This window comes from Schistocerca piceifrons, chromosome 6 (assembly GCF_021461385.2).
Source record: "Schistocerca piceifrons isolate TAMUIC-IGC-003096 chromosome 6, iqSchPice1.1, whole genome shotgun sequence".
Classification (NCBI taxonomy): Eukaryota; Metazoa; Arthropoda; class Insecta; order Orthoptera; family Acrididae; genus Schistocerca; species Schistocerca piceifrons.
The window spans coordinates 571,869,362-571,895,242 of record NC_060143.1 but is presented as its reverse complement, the minus strand read 5'-3'; the positions used below and the strand labels follow the sequence as shown (position 1 = coordinate 571,895,242).

General features: G+C 43.7%; 1 protein-coding gene and 1 non-coding gene across 4 annotated transcripts in view; both read left to right on the top strand.

The window, feature by feature from the left end:
• LOC124802772 (origin recognition complex subunit 6) overlaps window positions 1-25,881 on the top strand; it is a 139,463-nt gene that overhangs the window by 60,899 nt on the left and 52,683 nt on the right. The window contains exons 6-7 of one of the 3 annotated variants that reach the window (XR_007017154.1): window positions 12,804-12,982; window positions 16,355-16,610. Coding sequence is in view for 1 of the 3 variants with exons in the window: in XM_047263766.1 (XP_047119722.1) it covers window positions 12,804-12,919 (116 nt within the window). In the remaining 2 variants the exon portion in view is untranslated. Of the gene's footprint in view, window positions 1-12,803; window positions 13,128-16,354; window positions 16,611-25,881 lie in introns of those variants that run through there. The other 2 variants (XR_007017155.1, XM_047263766.1) reach the window with 2 other exon arrangements.
• Window positions 11,930-12,004, top strand: Trnal-caa. Its single transcript has one exon. It is a non-coding gene; the product is annotated as a tRNA-Leu (tRNA).

Sequence of the window (25,881 nt, the reverse complement as noted above, 5' to 3'; positions counted from 1 at the left end):
TCTTGGGGCTTTCGAGGCCGGCTGCCCCTTTTTCTTCGCGAATTTATGGCGGAGCGCACATTTAGGGTGCGGGTGAACACTACTCTCTCCCGTACTTTCTCCCAAGAAAACGGGGTACCCCAGGGCTCCGTGCTGAGTGTTGTACTGTTTGCCATCGCCATTAATCCAATTATGGATTGTCTCCTTCCTGATGTCTCGGGCTCCCTCTTTGTGGACGATTTTGCGATCTACTACAGCTCTCAACGGACCAGCCTGCTTGAAAGACGTCTTCAAGGATGTCTCAATCGCCTCCACTCGTGGAGCATCGAAACCGGCTTCCATTTCTCACCCAGTAAGGCCGTTTGTGTTAATTTTTGGCAACGTAAGGAGTTTCTTCCGCCCTCCTTACATCTAGGTCCTGTCAACCTTCCGTTTTCCGACGTCGCTAAATTCTTGGGTCTTATGTTTGACAGAAAACTGTGCTGGTCCTCCCACGTTTCCTATCTTTCGGCTCGCTGTCTGCGTTCCCTTAACACCCTCCGTGTCCTGAATGGTACCTCCTGGGGAGCGGACCGAGTGGTCCTTCTCCGCCTCTATCGCGCCTTAGTGCGCTCGAAATTGGATTATGGAAGCATCGTCTACTCCTCTGCTCGGCCGTCTATTCTTCGGCGTCTCGACTCTATCCACCACCGTGGATTACGTTTAGTGTCTGGAGCTTTTTACACCAGCCCTGTGGAAAGCCTTTATGCTGAGACTGCTGAACCTCCGCTGTCCAATCGGCGGGCAGTCCTTCTGAGTCGTTATGCTAGCCATCTGTCTTCCATGCCTGCTAATCCAGCCCATGACCTTTTTTTCGACACCTCCTTTGATGTCGGGTATGCAGGCCGCTCCTCCTCCCTACTACCCCCGGGAGTCCGCTTCCGTCAACTGCTCCATTCTCTCTCCTTCCGCTTTCCTAAAACCTTCTTGACAACTTGGGGTAAAGCACCACCTTGGCTCCGTCCCCGGATCGACTTGCTCAGAGACCTATGTCAATTTCCCAAGGATGGTACCCCTCCACTTGTTTACCGTCGGGCATTTGCTGCTCTATGTGCACAAATGACGGAAGCCACATTTATTTACACCGACGGCTCGAAAACATCGTTAGGTGTAGGGAGTGCCTATATTGTTGGCGACACCCCAAATCACTTTCGGCTTCCCGACCAGTGTTCGGTTTATACTGCGGAGCTTTACGCTGTTCTCCAGGCTGTCCACTACATCCGCCGCCATCAGCGGATACAGTACGTAATCTGCTCAGATTCTCTCAGCTCTCTCCTAAGTCTCCAAGCTCTTTACCCTGTGCACCCTCTGGTCCACCGGATTCAGGACTGTCTGCGCTTGCTCCACCTGGGGGGCGTCTCAGTGGCGTTCCTCTGGCTCCCGGGACACGCTGGTATCTGTGGGAATGAGGCGGCCGATATAGCGGCCAAGGCTGCAGTCTCTCTTCCTCGGCCAGCTATTCAGTCTCTTCCGTTTACCGATCTACGGAGCGGTTTATGTCGCCAAGTTGCTCATTTATGGCATGCGCATTGGTCAACACTTCCCCATAATAAATTGCGGGAAGTGAAAGCCCTTCCTTGCGCTTGGACCTCTTCCTCCCGAACGCGTCGTCGGGAGGCGGTAATTTTAGCTAGACTCCGGATAGGGCACTGTCTTTTTAGCCATCGACATCTTTCAAGCGGTGATCCTCCCCCACTCTGTCCCCACTGCTCTCAGCTGTGGACGGTCAGACACCTTTTAATTGAATGCCCCTATTTTAATCCGTTACGCTCCCGTCTACAGCTATCGCCTGATCTATCGTTGATTTTAGTAGATGACACGCGCTCAGCTGACCGCGTTCTACAGTTTATTAGTGACAGTGAAATGACGTCAGTCATTTGATTTTTTTTTTTTTTTTTTTTTTTTTTGGGACGACCAACCCCTTTCTATAGTGGATTTTTAAGCATTCCTTCTGCCTTTAGTTTCTCAAATTTTATGACCTTGTTCCCCTTGCTGCTGATTTTAAGTTTCGTTTTTTTCCTGTTTCCTACGTCACGGGCTGGGCGCTAATGACCATAGAAGTTTTGCGCCCTAAAACCACAAACAAAAAAAAAAACAAAAAAAATTTAAGTGTGCCTGACTGCAACTTGATGCATCTTCTTCATGGTAAGAAGCAGTCTGTCTTTCCGTACATTGTTGATTCATTATTTTCATAGCTTTTCCTAAGTCATTACTGGAGTATGTCGAGATTTTCGTGGGTGGGAAAGAGCAAATTCAAACATCTCCACAACATTTTAAAAGCTGCATGTGTTCTGTGTGTGATGCCAAAGGCAAACATGTCATGCAGTTTGGCCAGCCTTGACTGTGTGTTTGTTTGGCAGAACTGGGATGCTTGAACTGGGGGCTGGACAGTGGTAACAATTCTCTGTAAACATATGCTCTTTGCATACCCTGGTGAAGACCACTGAGTGCCATAATGGAATACACTTTTTCACAGGAAATTGGGATCTTAGTTCAACTCTAGACAATAACGATGTTACAAACCCTATATAAAGCCCCCCCCCCCCCCCCCCCCCCCCCCCCCCCCCGCGTTCAGTCTCAGTGTTGGGTACATGCTGAAGGGGTGGTGGCTATTGAAAGATTTGTTATCAATGCAACTTCTTTAAAACAAGCTACATTTCAGTTGTTTTAGGCTTTCTCAGATTTACGAGACAGGGACAGGATTCACTTTAAATTTCACTGCTGCTTGGGGGAGCACACTGTTTACCATTGTATCAAGTGAAAACACTCCTTACAAGTAATTGTGCCATCTGCGACCAGTAACAGCAACCGGTGAAAGAGGCCTTTTGATAATTAATAGAGCTCAGCTCAGAATGTATTTCTAACAGTTACAAAGAAACAGGTGTTGTCAATAATGTTTTTACAACCATAAAAATAGTACAGGATTTCATTTGAATAGGTTTTATTCCTTCTGTGTAGAAAAAAAGGACTTCCAGTGCATGGCCAATAGTCTGTAGTTGGTGAATTTTCTAAGAACTAGAACACTGCTTGGGAAGATAGTTCCTTCCCATTGGACTTCACAAAGCCTGAACATAAAACGCCAAGTGCGCTGCTGCAGTGGTTAGCACTCTTGACTTGCATTCTGGAGGATGGCACTTCATATATTCATCCAGCTGTTTAGATTGTCCATTGTTTTTGTAAATCACGTAAAGGTTCCAGGGTGATACCTTTGAAAAGGACACAACTCATTTTCTTCCCTACCCTTCCTCCTACTTGTGTGTGTACTTCTGTGTAGTGCTCTCATCAGTTACAGGATGCTAAACCACCACCACCACCTCCACCTCCTCCTCCTCCTCCTCCTCCTCCTCCTCCTGCCACAGCACAGAGTAATACATGAGTATCCAGCATTGATGAAGCTTCATCAAAAAGAATGGCTACATTTGTGTGGCTGGTTTCACACAATTTATGATGAAGCTGTCCATTCCAAGTCCAACACACTACTTCAAATGCTAGCACCAAGGAGAGATAGCATTATCATTTCAAGGGTAGGCCACCTGTGGGAAATACAAACTAATCGCCAACTAGTCAACTATCCCTTGCACATGACCAAACAAGAGCATAATATTTTTGGTTGGACACTCAATCTGGAGTCTAATCTGTGTAACAACATAACAACATTTGAAGAAACAAAAATACCAAAAAGACATTTATGAAGCGAATTATATATTCAGACGTAGTGACTGGTTATCATATTAAAATGTCCTCTCTGTGTTTTGCTACATATTTTGCTTCCGTGATAAACACATCTTACGGGAAAGGTTCCTCAACTCAGACCCTGTCAACACAAACTAGTATGAACACGTATACCTGAAATTTTTCATGCAAATGTGGATCTTAGCTACCGTATTTACTCGAATCTAAGCCGCACTCGAATCTAAGCCGCACCTGAAAAAAGAGACTCGAAATCGAGGAAAAAAATTTTTCCCGAATCTAAGCCGCACCTGAAATTTGAGACTCGACATTCAAGGGGAGAGAAAAGTTTTAGGTCGCACCTCCAAATCGAAACAAAGTTCGCCTAATTGTAATATGAGACACAATTTAGGTCGAATGAATGACGATACAGCTACAGTAGTTTGGTTCGAGTCGTAAGCTTAGCAGTTACGGTTTACCAGGTAGCCATTGCTACGCGTCACGCGCTCCGTCCGTATTTATACGGATATCCTTCCTTTTTCACGAGCTTCGTCTGTTTTGAACTGATTGCTTATTTTTCTTTGATCTGATAAGTGCCGTTCTCTTTGTTATAGGTGTTTACGTCACTCTAAGCTGAAAATGCATTACTGTACTGTGTCATGCGTTGTTTGTCGCATTCTGATAGTGCATGTTTACGGCCTGTCGCCGTTTGCGGCGTGGCTTGCTTTTGTGCATGCTACCGCCGCTTACAAATAAAAAATAGAGAGGAGTCGTCTCATTAGCGAAACATTTGTTGTTACTTACACTACTTCTTTCTTTGATAATGATCAACAAGAACCAAATAATAGACTGCGTATGAAGGTGATGTTCTGAACGAAATTTTAGCGAAAATTTTTCTCCATTTGAAAATCTTTGCAGGCGCCTCTTTAGTTCATTACATTCTGCACAGAAATTAGAGTCATCTTAGATTTAAAAATATAGTCAGTTGCCGTGCTTCATTTCTGACTGTATCACTATCAGGCATAAGAATAATACGAATATAAACATGACATGATTTGTATATTCTTCTGCGTTAGCTGTTGTCTCACTCTAGTTTCGTAGTTTATTAGGCAGACAGGATTTAAATGAGATAGTAGCAAACACGAAACAATACATGGCAAAATGTTTATATTCGTATTAATCTTATGGCGAAGAGAATACTACATGTGATTCACAATTCATAAAAGCTCCTATTAGCAACCATCTCTTCTCACAGGTAGGAAAAAATTCAGAATGTAGAGTTGGCCATATTGACAAACATCCCAAACAGTCTTGCCAGTCGGATTTTCGTAGTACATTGAAATGCTGCTACATTCGAAGATCAACAATACAGAATTTGTATTTACTTCGTTGGATAATGTACCAAATCGCAGTGGTCGAAACTCTGGGCGGAGGAAAAAGGCTCGTCTGCCACTTTTTTTTTTTTTTTTTAATTTATCTACTGATGCAGAGATTTTGGTGCCAGTATTTATCTTTGTGCCTACAAAGCATACCTGTGTGGCGCTACATATATTCGACGGCAGAAGTTAGTTGTGGGGGCACCCATCAACATTTTTCAGAACTCCCGCTTGCTTTGCACTCGATTCTAAGCTGCAGGCGGTTTTTTGGATTACAAAAACCGGAAAAAAAGTGCGGCTTAGATTCGAGTAAATACGGTAATCTCTGCAGTCTCCTTCACTCCATCTTCAAAAGTGATAGTCATAGCTTCAATAGGACTCATTGTCTCAGCCATATAGGCTTACTGAGAGCAAATGAGCCTACTTCAACCATCTCAAAAGACCCCTCGTTTCAATCACGGAAATATCAGATGAAAGCGACAGAACACAAATATTGCCAGGCCCAATGGCATGAGACCATAGTTTTCTTTTTTTCTTTTTGAGTAAAAAAATAGAGCACCTTACAGATAATATTGACACTGAAGTCAGCTAGAGAGAACCAGTAAGTTCCTCTGCGAGCTCTCCAACCATCACATTGTCCCCTCTTCAACAAATAGCAAGAGAGGAGAAAAATTGCTGACACCCACTAGGAAGCTCCTATCCTTCAGTTGAATATAAATTAAGGACACAAATGGAGAAATTGAAGTTACTAGAAAAGCTAACAAGAATAAAAGGGTTTGGAAATGGGACAGCCTGTCGCCCATGTTATTTGATCTTAATGTGAATGATTTAGGAGTAAGGGGGACCACTTACCAAATTATAGAAATGTTGAGTCATCGACGTTCTCACAAAAAAGAACAGAAAACTTTGCTGGATTTTGGACAAATACTAGAGTATGGAAGGGTTGATGGACTTCCCCCCCCCCCCCCCCCCCTCCACACACACACACACACACACGCGCGCGCAGCTACAGTGTGTCATCTGAACACACTATGTTGCGATGGTTGCAGTTCATTGTGTGGACTGGGATGGAATGCGGGAGGGAGAGGCAGCGAGGTGCAAGGGTTAGGAATGCGACACACTGTCACTGTAGTCAGTGAGTTCGTGTGACACAAGATGACAGTAATGATATGGTGGTATGGATTGGGATGGGGTAAAAGGACAGAGGAAGGGGGGACTGGACTGCTCTGTAGAAGATGTGGGTGCAGTGGATTAGCAGAGATTGTGACCAGGAGGTTTACAGGAGTGAAGGATGTGTTGCAATAAAAGCTGGTATTGTGCCATTCAGATGGTGCAGTTTGTAGTGCAACTGTTGAACGTGTTGCGGTGAGCAGCATGTTCCACTACCGTATGATCAGCTCTTTTCTTGGCTATATTTTGGCAATGCCTATTCATCTTGGTGGACAGCTGGCTGGTGGTCATGCTGACATACAGTGCTGTGCAGAAACTGCAGCTAAGGTGGCGTATGACATAACTGCTTTCAGAGGTGGTTCTCCCTCTTATGGGATAGGATAAGCCTTTGAAGAGATGGGCTGGGTGAACCAGGCAGATCTCTCATTTGGGCCTTCCACAAGGTAAGGTTGTGGGAGAGGCATATGGACCAGGATGTTGTATAGGTTGGATGGATGGTGGAATACCACTTTAAGGAAGGGTGGAAAGGACCTTGATGGGATGGTCCTCTTTCTTGGCCATGATGATCGGTAGTCGAAGCCCTGGCAAAGGACATGATTGAGTTACTGTAGTCCAGGATGATGATGTGTGGCGGCAACACAACTACCTAACCTTTGTGCACATCGTTGTCTACCAACCCAAGTCCAACGTAGCCTGGCTGTAACCGACACCTTTTCGCCTTTTTTCATTCCAGATCTCCAGTTACTTTCCAGTTCACATTTATCTCCCCCCATATATTTTTATTTTCATTTTCATTTAAGCCACATGTTACACTTTCCACCTTCTAATACAATGTCACCCTCACACCATCCCCACAATGACCCCATTAAGTTTTATTTACATTCCCTCCGCAAACATGCCTTCGCCCTAGCCAGATTACGCTCCCATATTCTATTTTCTCAGGCTTGTCTGACATTTGGCATTACCCCCAAAGGCCTCACACTTAAATTTCCCATCTCTGGCTGCAACCCTTCTTTCCATCAGTCCCTATACCAGTTCCAAACTGAACAATCCATTGCCCTGACCCACCTAATCCTTCACCTACACATCAACTCAGCCAATGAACACACCTGTCAACTCCTATCCTTAATAAAAGTCCTTAATCTTTCCTCTCCCACATCCACACCGGCTGTTCAGAGCATCCTCCTACAGGCCAACCGTAAATTAGAACAGCATGCCACCCTCCACCTCAAAAAACTATCCAATCTCCTGGTTTCCCACCTCCGGAAAGGCAACTCACTCACCCTTCACAACCTTTCCAGCAAACCTCAACCACCTCTCATTGCACACAAACCCAGTCTCTCCCATCTACTCAATCTCCCACTTCCAGCTCCACTCCCTCCAAAACCTCAAAATTCCAATCAACACAATCTGGTTCCACAACACCCTAATTCAGTAGTTAACCTTTCCTCCAAACCTCTCTCCCAATCCGAAACCTCTGTCCTATCCAAAGGCCTCACCTTCAGCCCCACTCCCAGATTCAACCAAACAACCCCCGTCAAAGATTTACTGTCCTACACTCGTACTCTCTGCTGGAAGTATCACTTTGCCACGAAGAAAAATGATCCTAATCCTACCCCTAATGATCCAACTCCCCAAAACACTATCCAAATTGAACCCTGCCTGGAACAGTTCCGTCCTCCGTCACAGCGGGACCCACCTCCTCTTCCTCAAAATCACCCCCTCCAAACCTTCCAGGAATTTCTGACTTCCAGCCTTGCCTCTCAGTCCTTCTTAAAAAACCTTAATCCTACTTCCAACATCACCACTGCTGAAGCCCAGGCTATACGTGATCTGAAGGCTGACCGATCCATACAAAGTTTGCCAAGATAATCCCATTCCTGATGTCCAGGCGGAGCTTCAAGGAATCCTCAGAACCTTAGGCTCCCTACAAAACCTTTCACCTGACTCCATCAACCTCCTGACCCCACCGACACCCCGCACCCCTACCTTCTTACTAAAATCCACAAACCCAATCATCCCGGCCGCCCCATTGTAGCTGGTTACCAAGCCCCCACAGAACGTATCTCTGCCTACGTAGATCAACACCTTCAACCCATTACATGCAGTCTCCCATCCTTCATCAAAGACACCAACCACTTTCTCCAACGCCTGGAATCCTTACCCAATCTGTTACCCCCGGAAACCATCCTTGTAACCATTGATGCCAATTCCTTATACACAAATATTCCGCACGTCCAGGGCCTCGCTGCGATGGAGCATTTCCTTTCACGCCGATCACCTGCCACCCTACCTGAAACCTCTTTCCTCATCACCTTAGCCAGCTTCATCCTGACCCACAACTTCTTCACTTTTGAAGGCCAGACATACCAACAATTAAAGGGAACAGCCATGGGTACCAGGATGGCCCCCTTGTACACCAACCTATTCATGGGTCACTTAGAGGAAGCCTTCTTGGTTACCCAGGCCTGCCAACCCAAAGTTTGGTACAGATTTATTCATGACATCTTCATGATCTGGACTCACAGTGAAGAAGAACTCCAGAATTTCCTCTCCAACCTCAACTCCTTTGGTTCCATCAGATTCACCTGGTCCTACTCCAAATCCCATGCCACTTTCCTTGACGTTGACCTCCACCTGTCCAATGGCCAGCTTCACACGTCCGTCCACATCAAACCCACCAACAAGCAACAGTACCTCCATTATGACAGCTGCCACCCATTCCACATCAAACGGTCCCTTCCCTACAGCCTAGGTCTTCGTGGCAAACGAATCTGCTCCAGTCCGGAATCCCTGAACCATTACACCAACAACCTGACAACAGCTTTCGCATCCCGCAACTACCCTCCCGACCTGGTACAGAAGCAAATAACCAGAGCCACTTCCTCATCCCCTCAAACCCAGAATCCCCACAGAAGAACCACGAAAGTGCCCCACTTGTGACAGGATACTTTCCGGGACTGGACCAGGCTCTGAATGTGGCTCTCCAGCAGGGATACGACTTCCTCAAATCCTGCCCTGAAATGAGATCCATCCTTCATGAAATCCTCCCCACTCCACCAAGAGTGTCTTTCCGCCGTCCACCTAACCTTCGTAACCTGTTAGTTCATCTCTATAAAATCCCCAAACCACCTTCCCTACCCTCTGGCTCCTATCCTTGTAACCGCCCCCGGTGTAAAACCTGTCCCATGCACCCTCCCACCACCACCTACTCCAGTCCTGTAACCCGGAAGGTATACACGATCAAAGGCAGAGCCATATGTGAAAGCACCCACGTGATTTACCAACTGACCTGCCTACACTGTGATGCATTCTATGTGGGAATGACCAGCAACAAACTGTCCATTCGCATGAATGGACACAGGCAGACAGTGTTTGTTGGTAATGAGGATCACCCTGTGGCTAAACATGCCTTGGTGCACGGCCAGCACATCTTGGCACAGTGTTACACCGTCTGGTTATCCCGATACTTCCCACTAACACCAGCCTATCCGAACTCCGGAGATGGGAACTTGCTCTTCAATATATCCTCTCTTCCCGTTACCCACCAGGCCTCAATCTCCGCTAATTTCAAGTTCCACCACTCATACCTCACCTGTCATTCAACATCATCTTTGCCTCTGCACTTCCGCCTCGACTGACATCTCTGCCCAAACTCTTTGTCTTTAAATATGTCTGCTTGTGTCTGTATATGTGTGAATGGATGTGTGTGTGTGTGTGTGTGTGTGTGTGTGTGTGTGTGTGTGTGTGTGTGCAAGTGTATACCTGTCCTTTTTTCCCCCTAAGGTAAGTCTTTCCGCTCCCGGGATTAGAATGACTCCTTACCCTCTCCCTTAAAACCCACTTCCTTTCTTCTTTCCCTCTCCTTCCCTCTTTCCTGACGAAGCACCCGTTTGTTGCGAAAGCTAGAATTTTGTATGTATGTTTGTTTGTGTGTGTATCGACCTGCCAGCGCTTTCGTTCGGTAAGTCACATCATCTTTGTTTTTAGATATATGTCCATAATGTAGGTTTTTTATGTCGATAAATCCCCTTCCTCCTTTCTTTCTGCTTAATGTAAATCTTTCTGTTGTTGAATGTATGTGATGTATTCTATACTTGTGGCATTGTGATCCTGTAAGTGTATTGAGCGCTTCGAGGTCTGTGTTACTCCATTTCACTACTCCAAATGAGTAGGTCAGTATTGGTATAGCATAAGTATTTATAGCTTTTGTCTTGTTTCTTGCTGTTAGTTCTGTTTTCAGTATTTTTGTTAGTCTTTGTCTATATTTTTCTTTTAGTTCTTCTTTAATATTTGTATTATCTATTCCTATTTTTTGTCTGAATCCTAGATATTTATAGGCATCTGTTTTTTCCATCACTTCTATGCAGTCCCTGTGGTTATCCAATATGTAATAATCTTGTTTAGTGTGTTTTTCCTTGACTATGCTATTTTTCTTACATTTGTCTGTTCCAAAAGCCATATCATTGCTGAATAATTCTGTTATCTTTAGTAATTGGTTGAGTTGTTGATTTGTTGCTGCCAGTAGTTTTAGATCATCCATGTATAGCAAATGTGTTATTTTGTGTGGGTATGTTCCAGTAATATTATATCCATCATTTGTATTATTTAGCATGTTGGATAGTGGGTTCAGAGCAAGGCATAACCAGAAAGGACTTAATGAGTCTCCTTGGTATATTCCACGCTTAATCTGTATTGACTGTGATGTGATATTATTTGAATTTGCTTGGATATTAAATGTGGTTTTCCAATTTTTCGTTGCTGTGTTTAGGAACTGTATCAATTCAGGATCTACTTTGTATATTTCCAATATTTGTAGTAACCATGAGGAGGGTACACTATCAAAAGCTTTTTGGTAATCAATGTATGTGTAGTGTAGCGACCTTTGTTTAGTTTTAGCTTGATATGTCACCTCTGCATCTATTATCAGTTGCTCTTTACATCCTCGTGCTCCTTTGCAACAGCCTTTCTGTTCTTCATTTATAATTTTGTTGTGTGTTGTGTGTGTCATTAATTTCTGTGTAATGACTGAAGTTACTATTTTGTATATTGTTGGTAGGCATATTATGGGGCGATATTTAGCTGGGTTTGCTGTGTCTGCTTGATCTTTAGGTTTCAGATAAGGTATTCCATGTGTAAGTGTATCAGGGAATGTGTATGGGTTTGCAATGTAACTGTTAAATAATTTATATCTAAAAACAAAGATGATGTGACTTACCAAATGAAAGCCCTGGCACGTCGATAGACACACAAACATACACACAAAATTCTAGCTTTTGCAACCAACGGTTGCTTCGTCAGGAAAGAGGGAAGGAGAGGGAAAGATGAAAGGATGTGGGTTTTAAGGGAGAGGGTAAGGAGTCATTCCAATCCCGGGAACGGAAAGACTTACCTTTGGGGGAAAAAAGGACGGGTATACACTCGCACATACACATATATCTCCATCCACATATATATGTGTAGAGAGTAATTCACTTTAGACATCTTTCACAGAATGAGTGGGAACAGGTTAATAAAGGTTATGTGCGCAGAATTCTGGTAACATCCCCTAGGCTGTGGGTCAGCCATGTCTCCACAATATCCTTTCTTTCAGGAGTGCTAGTTCTGCAAGGTTCGCAGGATAGCTTCTGTTAAGTTTGGAAGGTAGGAGACGAGGTACTGGCAGAAGTAAAGCTGTGAGGACGGGGCCTGAGACGTGCTTGGGTAGCTCAGTTGGTAGAGCACTTGCCCGCAAAAGGCAAAGGTCCCGAGTTCGAATCTCGGTCCGGCACATGGTTTTAATCTGCCAGGAATTTTCAAAGGTTATGTGCGTTTTAATCTGATAAAAGAAATAAACTATAGTCCAGAGCAAAGGAGCAAAAAAGATCTGGAAAGAAATAATATTCGTTAGTCACAAATAAAGAAAAAAAATCCTTAAAGGAGGTGGTAAACTTAGAATAAACAATAGAAACTACGGGTTGCAATATCAGACCAGAATTCTGCTCTGAGCTGCTGGAGTTGGCGATCTCGTGCATGAGGTGTGCTTGTTCGTGTGAATGAGTGGTGTGTGTTTCTCCTTCTTTTATAGACTGAGACTGTGGCCGAAAGCTTATGTGTAAGTGTCTTTTAATTGTCGCTGTATGCAGCTTAACATTTCATCTGTCTTTTCCTACAGTGTTGTTATTAAAATTAGAATAGTTTCAACATAGGAAAACCAATATAACAGGAGTTATATGGACATCAGAAAGAAAACAATGTGCAGAGATGATGAGAGAATAGTGAAAGAGCCAGAACCAACAAAGAAAGAAAGTGAATTGACAGTATTCGATTGAAAGTACTCTTTAAATGTAGAACCGAGTTTAAAAGTCTTGTCTGTAATTTTCCTTGATCATGAACGTTTAATTTTCTACCACCTACATCTATGATATTTGTGCTCCTTGTCTTTACACCCACACCCTCACGTATCCTTTTATCTTCTCACTCTGTTGTGGTATTAATGTGTGTTTTTAATAGAGGTCAGTAGGAAACTGCATATGCCTGTTCTATTTTGCAAAACTGGTACTCTTTTAGCAGTCAATTCACTTCTTTCAGATTTGCAGAAAGCAGTGAAAAGAAGAAGTCAGTCACCTCCAAAAGAGGAGGAAAGCTATTCTGACTGGAAGAGAAGAATGCTGCAGGAAATAAATGAATCATCAGAAGACTGCTGATGTGTTCATAGGAAGAACAAGGAAGATTAACATATTGTCAGTTGCTTGCTTGTGTTCAGAAAGGTATTTGTGCATGCAGTTAATAACAAGCTAATTTCCTTTGTTCTTTGTATATTTTTTATGTACAGTGATTTCATGTGCAACTAATGTATTTTATTATTGTTTTTGTCCTGAAATTATGATAAATAGAGCACTTTCCTTGTTATTTCTTTAGTTACTTTCTTCTCAACCTGATATCCAGTTTATTTTCTTGGGATGTTCTGTATGATTTCCTCTAATACAAACAGTTGTTGTACCACCTGTACTTCTCTGATTCATACCCATGCACCTCCTGTTTCTAACGTGTTGTGATATTGTTCATTACCATACGAAAGGTCCACATGCAAGACTTAAAAAAAAGCACTCATCCACCATATCTTTGTACAGTCCTTTCGCTTAGTATCAGTATTCTTGTGAATGTTTTTGCAGTGTTTTTTGTATGTGTTGTTCTGGTCATATGTAATCCGGTCAGGCTAAATAAGCAATAAACAAACATCCTACGCCATCTGTGTCAACTGTGAAAATAGCCATGGCATATGAGGTTTCACCCCTTCCCCTCCACCTCCCCCAAGAGAGGAGGGGAGGACTTCCCCCTCCCCCCCGCACCCCATCAGGCTTATGGCTGGTATGTTGTGGCCTGCGACAGCTTCCCCTTCTGTGTCTGTGTCTGCATCTCAGAGTTGCATTTACTTCCAGCGTCCTTGATTATTTGTTGGATCTACGTCTACATCTATACCTTGCAGACCACCATGAGGTGTATGGCAGAGGATACATCCAAATGTACCAGTTATTTGGGTTTCTTGGTGTTTCATTCATGTATGGAGCATGGGAAGAATGATTGTTTGAATGCCTCTGTGTGTGCTGTAATTATTCTAATCTTGTCCTCGTGATCCCTATGTGAGCGATACGTAGAGGATTGTGGTATATCCCTAGAGTCATTTAAAGCCAGTTCTTGAAACTTTGTTGGTAGACTTTCTTGGGATAGTTTATGTCTATCTTCTAGAGAGTACCAGTTCAGTTTCTTCAGTATCTGTTGACACTTTCCTATGGGTCAAAAAACCTGTGACCATTCATGCGGCCCTTCTCTGTATACATTCAATATCCCCTGTTAGTTCTATTTGATGTGTGTCCCATTCATGCGGCCCTTCTTTGTATACATTCAATATCCCCTGTTCTATTTGATGTGTGTCCCACACATTTGAGCAATATTTTAGAACTGGTTGCATAAGTAATTTGTAAGCAGTCTCCTTTGTAAACGATTGCACTTCCCCAGTATTCTATCAATAAACCAAAATCTACTACCTGCTTTACCTACAACTGAGCCTATGTGATCATTCCGTTTCATGTCCCTAAAAAGTGTTACACCCATGTATGATTGCATCAGTGACTCTGTGATATTGTAGTAATAGGATACTATGTTTTTTCATTGTGTGATGTGCACAATTTTATGTTTTTGAATATTTAAAGCAAGTTGACAATCTTTGCATCACTTTGAAATATTATCACAATCTGACTTAATACTTGAAGAACCAACGGGAAAAATGGTGGGTGTCACTTTTTTGTCGAAAATGAGTTAGGAGTGGCAATGCAGAACTGAAGACACAAAATTCACACACAGTGTTATACAGCAAGGACACTGATAGTGATTGTGTAGTAATGATCTGAAAATTATCTATGAATGGAAACAATGCTAGATCAATTGTGGCATAGGGAAAAATGATGACTGTCATTCCAGCATGTTTCAGAATCTGTTTCTTTTATTCTGTATTCCTTGCAAACTCTGCTGGCAGCCCCACTGTTATTGGTCTCAGTCTTTTGTTTTTATACCTATTACCCTATGGACGTTATTTATTTGCAGGACGATAACATGGGTAATGTAGAAGATGACATAGATGACTCTCAAAATGTACGTAACACAGAGAAGTCTTTTAAGAAGAGAAGAAGCTATGGCAGAATGTTCAAGCTAATGATGACACTGTGTTTATCGTCTCATGACTCCGACCAAGACTATAAGTGTAAGACATTAAAATGTTTTGAAAATGTGTGTGTTGAACAGATATCACAAATTCTTAAAGAATTTTATCAAATGAGGTGTTACAATGAGCAAAATTTTTGCTTATTTGGACTGATGTGTATAAACCCAATAAAACAGCGTAGCCTCGACAAGATTTGCATCACTTCTCAGATCTTGGACCTGCTTTTTATCACTTCTGTTCAAGGAGAAGTGCTCTTTTGAATTCAGTCAGTGAAGGAGCTGTTGTTACAACAAGAGATGAGAACTCTTTTTTTAATTCCAAAGGTATTACAATGGTGCATGGGAGAGTTCACCAGTAAAGCAACCTCTCCATGGCCCATGTCGCCATGAAGTTGAGGATACAGCTAATGAGCTAAATCTTGGCGAATTCTTTCCTTCTGGATTACGAGGGTGGTTTGAAAAGTTCTCGGAATAACCACGGGAGGTCAGCGCTAATGAAATCAGTGATATTCATTGGGCTGTTACCTGTAAACATATGCCACATCAGTGCTCTTGGAGGAGAGCTGTGGCAATGACATGGTTCTGTTGTTGTTCCTGCGTAGTGATTTGCAAAGATGGAAAAAAACCTAGATTCGAGCAGTGATTAAGTACTTCGTAAAGAAAGGTATGAAAGCAAAGGACATTCATGCTGATTTCCAGAATACACTGGGGGACTCTGCTCCTTCATATTCAGCTGTTGCCAAGTGGACAAGTGAATTTAAATTTGGTCGGGAGAGCTTAGATAATGATCTGCGCAGTGGTCGGCCAAGATGTGTCATTACTCCAGAAATCATTGCAAAAGTGTACAAAATGGTCATGGAGGATCGCCGATTGAAAGTGCGTGAAATTGCTCACTCTTGCCAGATGTCATCTGAAGGGTATATCACATTTTAACTGAAGAATTAGTAATGAAAAAAATTATCTGCATGATGAGTGTTGCGACTCTTGATGCGCGCTCGCAAACATGTGCGTCACCGTGCCAAAATTACACGAACTAAGGTATGAATTGTTGCCACACCTGCCATGTTCACCTGATATGGCACTGTCAGACTTCCATCTCTTCCCAAAACTGAAAATTTTTCTTGATGGATAAAGATTCAGCTTCAAACGAAGAATTGATAGCTGGAGTTGACAACTATTTTGCAGTCCTGGAGGAAAAAATATAAAAAGTTTCAGTGATGTAAGTACTCTTTTACTATTGTGTTCCGAGAACTTTTCAAATCACCCTCGTATTTGTACAACTGTAAGATGGTTACTCTCATTTCATGTTCTTAAAATAAAACAAAATATCTGGCACTGTGGTTTTAGTATTAATCTTTCATTACAAGAAATCAATTTCTGCAGTTATGAAGGAAAATAATATCCTTTACGCTCTGTTGCAGATCTCATCCCACTCTTACTTGAAAAGTTTAGGGACCTCCAACACTTGACACAGTTTTGCAGCCCAGCAGCAAGGGCTTGCTACATGAAAACAGCCATTTTATGAGACGAAAAAAATGAAAGAGCAAGTGTCAGAAAAAAGCAAAGTATTCGGTGCAGCAGTGACAACTAAAGACTTCGCCTTAAATGTATTATTTCAGTGTCACATATCTGACTGTTGTTTCTGATAATAGTGTGTAGTAAAATTTCAAAATTGGATGTAGTGACTGTAATATTAAAATAAAAATTATAAAATTTATTAACAGCATGAGACAATGAAGTACTCCCAAGTATTAGTGCACATAGCTTCACCCTACACACCCAAGCTTTGATCATAAAGTGTTTCAAACTTTAAATTGCATTTCCTGAAAAGCTGATTCCAAATGACATCCATTATTTTTCCCATTGCCTCTTCTTTCAGACAGCACTTCATTACAGATAACTGCATCATCTGCAAAAAGTCTATGGTTACTGTTAATATTCTCTGTAAAGTCATTAATATACAGCATGAACAGCAAGGGTCCCAACACCGTTCTCCGGGACACATTCGTTCTACATCTCATGGGGACTTTCCATACAAGATAACATGTTGCATTTTCTTCTTACCAAAAAGTCCTCAGTCCAGTCACAAATTTCACTTGATACCCAATTTGATCATACTTTTGACTATCTGCATAGGTGTGGTACTGAGTCAAATGCTTTTCGGAAATCAAGAAATACCACATCCACCTGCCTGCCTTCATCCAAATCTTCAGTATGTCATGTGAGAAAAGTGTGAGTTGGGTTTCACATCATTGATGTTTATGGAATCCATGCTGGTTGGCAAGGAGGTGGTCATTCTGTTCAAGCTACCTCATTATGTCTGACGTCAGAATATGTTCTACGATTCTACAGCAAATCGATGTCAAGGATACTGGATGGTAGTTTTGTGGATCACTTATGCTATCCGTCTTGTAGACAGGTATGACCTGTGCTTTTTGCCAAGAACTGTGCTTGATGTTTTGATTGAGGGATCTACAATAAATTATAGATAGAAGAGGAGCTAATTCAGCTACAAAGCCATTATATAATCTGATAGGGATTCCAGAATGAGATTTTCACCCTGCAGCGGAGTGTGCGCTGATATGAAACTTCCTGGCAGATTAACACTGTGTGCCCGACTGAGACTCGAACTCGGGACCTTTGCCTTTCGCGGGCAAGTGCTCTACCATCTGAGCTACCGAAGCACGACTCACGCCCGGTACTCACAGCTTTACTTCTGCCAGTACCTCGTCTCCTACCTTCCAAACTTTACAGAAGCTCTCCTGCTTCTGTAAAGTTTGGAAGGTAGGAGACGAGGTACTGGCAGAAGTAAAGCTGTGAGTACCGGGCGTGAGTCGTGCTTCAGTAGCTCAGATGGTAGAGCACTTGCCCGCGAAAGGCAAAGGTCCCGAGTTCGAGTCTCGGTCGGGCACACAGTTTTAATCTGCCAGGAAGTTTGATAGGGATTCGATTGTGTCCTGGAGCTCTGTTCAGTTTTAACAATTCCAGCTGTTTCTCGACATTACTGACACTAATACTTATTTCAGTCATCTTTTCAGGGGTACAAGGATTAAATTGGGGGCAATTCTCATGGATTTTCCTTTGCAAAGGAACATTTGAAAATTGAATTAGGTATTTCAGCTGTTGCTTTGCTACCCTCAGTTTCAATTCCTGTCTCATTCACTAGGGACTGGACACTTTACTGTGGTGCCACTAACAGCCTTTACATACGACCAGAATTTGTTTGGGTTTTGTGAAAGGTCATTTGACAGTATTCAGCTATGGTAGTCATTGAAGGCTTCGTTCTCTTGATGGCCAAACACGTTTCATTTAGCTTCTCCGTATCTAGAGCCTTATGGTTTGTTTTACACCTATTATGCAGTAATCTCTGTTTCTTTAGAAGTTTCCTTAAAGTGACTGTTTACCATGGAAGGTCCCTCCCACTATGAATTGTTCTACTGGGTACATATCTATCCAGTGTATGGTCAGTTATTCTTTTAAACCTGAGCCATAGTTTCTCTAAATGCTCCTGACCTGTGCTGAAAGTTTCAAGCTCCTCATCGAGATATGACACTACTGATTCTTTATCTGGTTTACTGAACATCTTTCTGCTTGTTAACATGTTTCTGTTTGTTGTAGTTTTCCTTTGTACTGTGGTAATCATTGTTGCCACAACCGCATCATGGTCACTGATACCAGTTTTGACGCAGACATCCTCAAGGAGGTAAAGTCTATTTCTTGGCATTAGATCCAATATGTTTCCATCATGAGTGGGGTTCTGAACTATCTGTTCCAGGTAGTTTTCAGAGAAGACATTTCTTAATGTTTCACAGGGTGTCTTTATGACACCTAACACTAACAAAACTGTAATTTCCTCACTTGATTGTTGGATGTTTAAAGTCTCCACTGATGATTACAGTGTGACTGGGGAACTTGCGTACAAGTGAACTGAGGTTTTCTGTAAGCATTGGGTTACATCAAGAGATAAGTTTGGCGGGTGATAGAAGAATCCAATTATCATTTTATGCCCAAGACTGATACAGTGTGTGCCCATCAATCTCCCATGCAGCTTCAGTTTCTATCTTGATGGATATGAGTTTCATGTCTGCTGCGACAGATACATCATCTCCATTTCCCATTTGCCTAGCTTTTTGTTTACCCATAAAATTTCCCCCCAAATCTCACTGCTATCAGTTTGATTTCAACCAGCTTTCTGTATCTAGTATTGTGTGAGCTTCACTGCTTTTCAGGAGCACTTCAAACTCTGGCACTTTGTTGTGAATGTTTTGGCAATTAACAACCTGTATGAGACTTTTCTTTCAATCCTACACTAATACTTCTGGGTTTCCTACAGCTATTGTTATCTGAACTGGATGGAAGGTTTCCTAATCTTAAAAAAAAAGAAAAAAAACACCCTTTTCTCTACCCCCACACACAGTCAGCTACCTGAGTAGCAGCCTCTGATGCGTAGTGCTCACCTCACTCATTTAGTGAGACCCTACAGTTCTCAATCCTATGGTGCAAAGACCAGGAAGTCACAGAACCTTCGAAGTTCTGGTTCAGTTCTTCCACTTGACTCAGAACCAAAGGACCACAGTCAGTTCCGGGCAATATGCTGCAAATTGTGAGTCCATTAAAACTCCATGCACGAGGCTGGTCTTATCATCATCTTTGCCAGTCACTGGAATGGCACAAGTACGACCTCTGAGCCCAGATGACAGGCCTCATTTGTTCCAATGTGTGCCACAGTCTGCAGTTGGATGCAGCCTTTTCCCTCAGTGGTTGCAGGTATAGCCTCTTCAACATGCTGTATGAGGCCACCAGGCTACACACTGAGTGCACCAGGTGTCCTTTCATGTCCCTTGCATCCATTTCCATAAGGCATTTGTCATACATTTGAACTGCCAACAATTAATCCATGTAGTCCTTGTCCTTTTGTGTTTGCCTCCTCTTGATATTGGACAAACAGATTTCCCGAAAACAGGTGAAGCAAGTCCCACAGGCTCAGTTTCAGTGAAAGACAGCACCTGACATTCGTTGATTAGGGGGATCAGTGCAACACTGTGAGTCCTTCTTGGTACCTGTCCACCCTGTACAGGAGGCCCAGCTCTCCCGTTGAGATGCCTCTGGTAGTCAATTGGATGAGTAATGACAGATCCCACACTTGCTGCAGAGGACACGGGATCCACAGGAGCGTATAGTACTTGAGGTACCCCTGGTACTGGTACCACAGGTACATGACTTTCGGAAGCTCCTGCAATGTGACGACTCACAGCAGCTGCCAGTCATTTGACAGTGGTAGAGAGATTTCCAGCTCCTTGCAAATGTCAGCCAACTCACTCCGTTTTTGAGAACAGCGTACACAGTGGGGCTGCATTTTATCTGGTGTGATGTATTACAGGACAGTGAATAAATAACTTTAAATTAAGCTTGCTGATTATCTTTTAATCTGTTGAGCTAAATAGTTGCTAATTCCCTGTAAGAATTGAAGCAAATACACAAAACAAGATTTCTATTTAGGCAACAGAAGAGTGTATGGTAAAAATTACTAGGTTCCCAAAACATTATGAGGTTAGTTATAGCTGTCACCAAACTTGAAAATAGAGTTAATATATGGTAAATGTATAAACACTCCTGGAAATTGAAATAAGAACACCATGAATTCATTGTCCCAGGAAGGGGAAACTTTATTGACACATTCCTGGGGTCAGATACATCACATGATCACACTGACAGAACCACAGGCACATAGACACAGGCAACAGAGCATGCACAATGTCGGCACTAGTACAGTGTATATCCACCTTTCGCAGCAATGCAGGCTGCTATTCTCCCATGGAGACGATCGTAGAGATGTTGGATCTAGTCCTGTGGAACGGCTTGCCATGCCATTTCCAACTGGCACCTCAGTTGGACCAGCGTTCGTGCTGGACGTGCAGACCGCGTGAGATGACGCTTCATCCAGTCCCAAACATGCTCAATGGGGGACAGATCCGGAGATCTTGCTGGCCAGGGTAGTTGACTTACACCTTCTAGAGCACGTTGGGTGGCACGGGATACATGCGGACGTGCATTGTCCTGTTGGAACAGCAAGTTCCCTTGCCGGTCTAGGAATGGTAGAACGATGGGTTCGATGACGGTTTGGATGTACTGTGCACTATTCAGTGTCCCCTCGACGATCACCAGTGGTGTACGGCCAGTGTAGGAGATCGCTCCCCACACCATGATGCCGGGTGTTGGCCCTGTGTGCCTCGGTCGTATGCAGTCCTGATTGTGGCGCTCACCTGCACGGCGCCAAACACGCATACGACCATCATTGGCACCAAGGCAGAAGCGACTCTCATCGCTGAAGACGACACGTCTCCATTCGTCCCTCCATTCACGCCTGTCGCGACACCACTGGAGGCGGGCTGCACGATGTTGGGGCGTGAGCGGAAGACGGCCTAACGGTGTGCGGGACCGTAGCCCAGCTTCATGGAGACGGTTGCGAATGGTCCTCGCCGATACCCCAGGAGCAACAGTGTCCCTAATTTGCTGGGAAGTGGCGGTGCAGTCCCCTACGGCACTGCATAGGATCCTACGGTCTTGGCGTGCGTCCGTGCGTCGCTGCGGTCCGGTCCCAGGTCGACGGGCACGTGCACCATCCGCCGACCACTGACGACAACATCGATGTACTGTGAAGACCTCACGCCCCACGTGTTGAGCAATTCGGCGGTACGTCCACCCGGCCTCCCGCATGCCCACTATACGCCCTCGCTCAAAGTCCGTCAACTGCACATACGGTTCACGTCCACGCTGTCGCGGCATGCTACCAGTGTTAAAGACTGCGATGGAGCTCCGTATGCCACGGCAAACTGGCTGACACTGACGGCGGCGGTGCACAAATGCTGCGCAGCTAGCGCCATTCGACGGCCAACACCGCGGTTCCTGGTGTGCCCGCTGTGCCATGCGTGTGATCATTGCTTGTACAGCCCTCTCGCAGTGTCCGGAGCAAGTATGGTGGGTCTGACACACCGGTGTCAATGTGTTCTTTTTTCCATTTCCAGGAGTGTATTATATTACTCCTCTATTTGAGGAGAACTAGATCCAACACAATATGTCAGGATATCTGCTACAGTAACAAAATCACAAGCACTGATTTACTACAAATTAGATTATGCATAGAACAATGGTAGCTTCCAAAAATTCTCAAAAATGCTCATTTGTTTGCATTTATATGCAGCGAAATTCAGGGGAGATCTAGTCTTTGGCAGCAATTGTGAATCACAAACGCTAATTTGCTGTGAAACATATTACATATACAAAACACTGATACCAGCAACTTTGAAAATATAGTTTTGTAAGTGTCCGAAAATTCTTAGATATTACCTGTTTCTCATGTAATTATACAATGAAATTAGAGAATGATTGTTTTGAATGAGGATAGGGCTACTAAATTTGAGTCTACAATTGACAATAACAGTATAAGTTTATCGTGACACTCACAAATGCTTGATATTTCAAAATATATTAATAAAAATTGATATTGATACAGTCATTGAAAGACTATGCAGAAGTGACATGAACAGTAAAATACACAAACGCAGAATTTCAAATCGGCCCATGAATCCTATACACGCGGTATCACACAAGGAAAATTCCAAAATTTGGATATATATATGTGTGCAAATTGCACAGATGTTTCACATAGCTGTTTCTATGCCGACTTGTTCAACAGTGTGTGAAGAAGAACAATGCAGTGTACGTTTATCTCTGCCAGAATCACTAAAATGTGCAGCACCAGCAAAGCACGTCTTCTGCCTGTTGCAGCTAATCTGTCTCTTTTCATATAGTTTTTGCTCTTTACAGCACTGTGTAGTGATGTGTGTCTTAACATATGTTATCTTTATGTCTCCTCTTCCAGTCAGTTTTGTTCACACATTATTTTCCTCATAAATTACGCCAGAACCTTTTCATTTCTTATCTTATTGATATGCTTAATTACCAACACCCCTGTATAAAACCATATCTCAAACACTTTGGATGTCTTCTTCAAGGGTTTTGCACTGTGCATGATACACTTAGAGCCCAAAAAGTTTTGAGACTGCATTAATATAAAGTAGGGAAACATTGAGATGCTGATTTTAATGCTTGAGGTGCCTTCTGTATAGCTTACTCTCACTTGAGTACAATGCTCAGAATGTTCGTACAATCTTATGAAACGGTGACAGACTTCCTTCTTTAGGATGTGCAACTCCATGGCCACACTGACTTAATGTATGTTATTTCACCAAAACATTGACGCCCTCATTTGACCTTCTGCACTTTGTTGTTTTGTGGTAGGTTTGTACTGATAACCCTATCGTCACCTGTCATGATTTGTCCCAGAAAAAAATTGTCTGCGTTTTGCATTTCAGTGAAGTTGAGGAAGGTATCCATGTGTCATCGTGTTCGGTCAGTAGCTGAGATGTGCAAGCATCTTTTTCTTCTTCAAAACATTCCAAAGAATGTCTTGAGCACACGATGTAGAGATGTCGCTCCATTGTAATTTGTGACACAATAGTGTTGACACACTGTGGCCGCATGCCCACTGCTGCAGCTGGTCACATCTGGCTTGTCAAATGCACGTCTGTTGTTTACAGTTGTCCAACCTGCACCATAGTTACTGTACTTTTTGGGCTGATGGTGTACATTCTCAAACAACAGAAACTCCAGATAGGAATATCAACAATGTAGAAAAAGACAGATTGCTGCATACTGTAAAGAAGACATATCAAATTGCAGACAGGCACAATGAAAATACAATTACATAAAGCTTTCAGCCCCAGCCTTCCTCAGTAAAAACACACACACACACACACACACACACACACACACACACACACACACACACACACACACGCGCGCGCGCGATCATGACCTCCAGCTCTGGGGCCAGAATGTATGGAGTGTGCAGGTACTAGATTGCCAATAGGCGCAGCGTCAGGTGGCTGCGGGGAAGGATAGTTGGGGAAAAAAGGAGAGGTGTGGGGAAAGATAGACGGATGTGTTGGCAGAGGACTGCAAATAAACAGGGTGGGACATGAGAGCGGGGAGGAAATGATAGGACAGAGGGGGTGGATGGTGTGTGGACAGTATGTTACTTTAGGTTGAGGCCGGGATAATTACAGGAGTGGAGAATGTGTTGTAAGGATAATTCCCATCTGTACAGTTCAGAAAAGCTGATGGTGGAAGGAAGGATCCAGAAGACTCGGGTAGTGAAGCAGCCACTGAAATCAGCCTTGTTATATTCAGCTGCATGTTGTGCCACAGAGTGGTCTACTTTGCTCTTGCCCACAGTTTGGCCGTGGCTGTTCATCTGGACAGCTGGTTGGTTGTCATACCAATATAAAAAGCTGCACAATGATTGCAATAGTGCTGGTAAATGACACGGCTGCTTTTGCAGGTTGCCTGGCCGCTGATGGGGTAGGATAAACCTGTGACAGGACTGGAATAGAAAGTTCTGGGTGAGTGAACTGGGCAGGATTTGCACTTGGGTCTTCCACAGGGATATGATCCTTGTGGCAAGGGGTTGGGATCGGGAGTGGCATAAGGGACGGACTAGGATGTTGCGGAGGTTAGGATGGCTAGGAAGTATCTTGAATAGGATGTCCCTCATTTCAGAGCACAATGGTAGGTAATCAAAGCTCTGGCGGAGGATATGGTTCAGTTGTTCCAGTCTGGGGTGGTCCTGGTTGATGAAAGGCACACTCCTTTATGGCTGGTTTTTGGGTGTGGTGGGAGGATTGGGGTTGTGAGGGTAAATGGCATGGGAGATCTGTTCACGGACTAGGTTTTGGAGTAGTCCCTGTCGGTGAAGGCCTTGGTGAGACCCTCAGCATACTGAGCAAGGGGGTTTTTGTTACTGCTGATATGCCATACCATGGTGGCCAGGCTTTATGGGAGGGATTTTTTGGTGTGAATGGATGGCAGCTGTCAAAATGCAGGTACTGTTTGTGGTTGGGGGGTTTAATGTGGACTGAGGTGCAGATGGAGCTATCAGAGAGGTGAAGGTCAACATCTAGGAAGGTGGCATGCTAGGTTAATGAGGACCATGTGAAGTGGATGGGGGAGAAGAGGTTGTGAAGGAACAGTTTTCTCCTACCGTCAGGTGCCAGGCCTCCTCTAAAATAGCCATCACATTTATCAGCTCTGTTGCAATTATTTCGCAGCTTCTTATGTTGGTATGACGACCAGCCAACCAGCTGTCCATCAGGATGAACGGCCACTGCTAAACTGCGACCAAGAGCAAAGTAGATCGCCCTGTGACACAATGTGCGGCTGAACATGACACACTTGATTTCAATGGCTGCTTCACTACCCGAGCCGTCTGGATCCTACCCTCCACCATCGGCTTTTCTGAACTGGACATATGGGAGTTACCCTTACAACACATTCTCCGCTACTGTAATTATATCAGCCTCAATGTACAGTGACATACTGTCTCCACACCCTCCACCCAACAGTTTCTGCCCCTTCTGTCCTATTGTCTCCTTCCCATTCTCATCTCCCACTTTGTTTATTTGCAGCCCTCTGCCAATGCAACTGCCTGTCTTTCCCCATGCCTCTCCTTTTTTGCTCCTGCTTTTCTCCACCTCCCTGCCCTAGAACATCCTGACACAGCACCTCTAGGCAGTCTAGTCCCTGCACACTTCACCAGACAGCATCGTCTCTCTCTCCACCCGTACACTACTAGCCCTTCCCCTCCCTCGCCCCATCCAGATTGCTGCTTGCATCCCACACGATGGTAGCATTCCGACCCAAGATGCTGGAGTTGACAGTCGTGTGTGCGTGAAGTGTGCTTGCTTGTGTGTGTGAATGGAGTATATCTCTCTTTTATTGATTTGGCTCTGACAGAAAGGTTTATGTAACTGTATTTTCATTGTGCCTGTCTGCAATTTGACGTGTCTTCTTTGCAGTAAGTAGCAATCTGTCTTTAACTACATTGTTG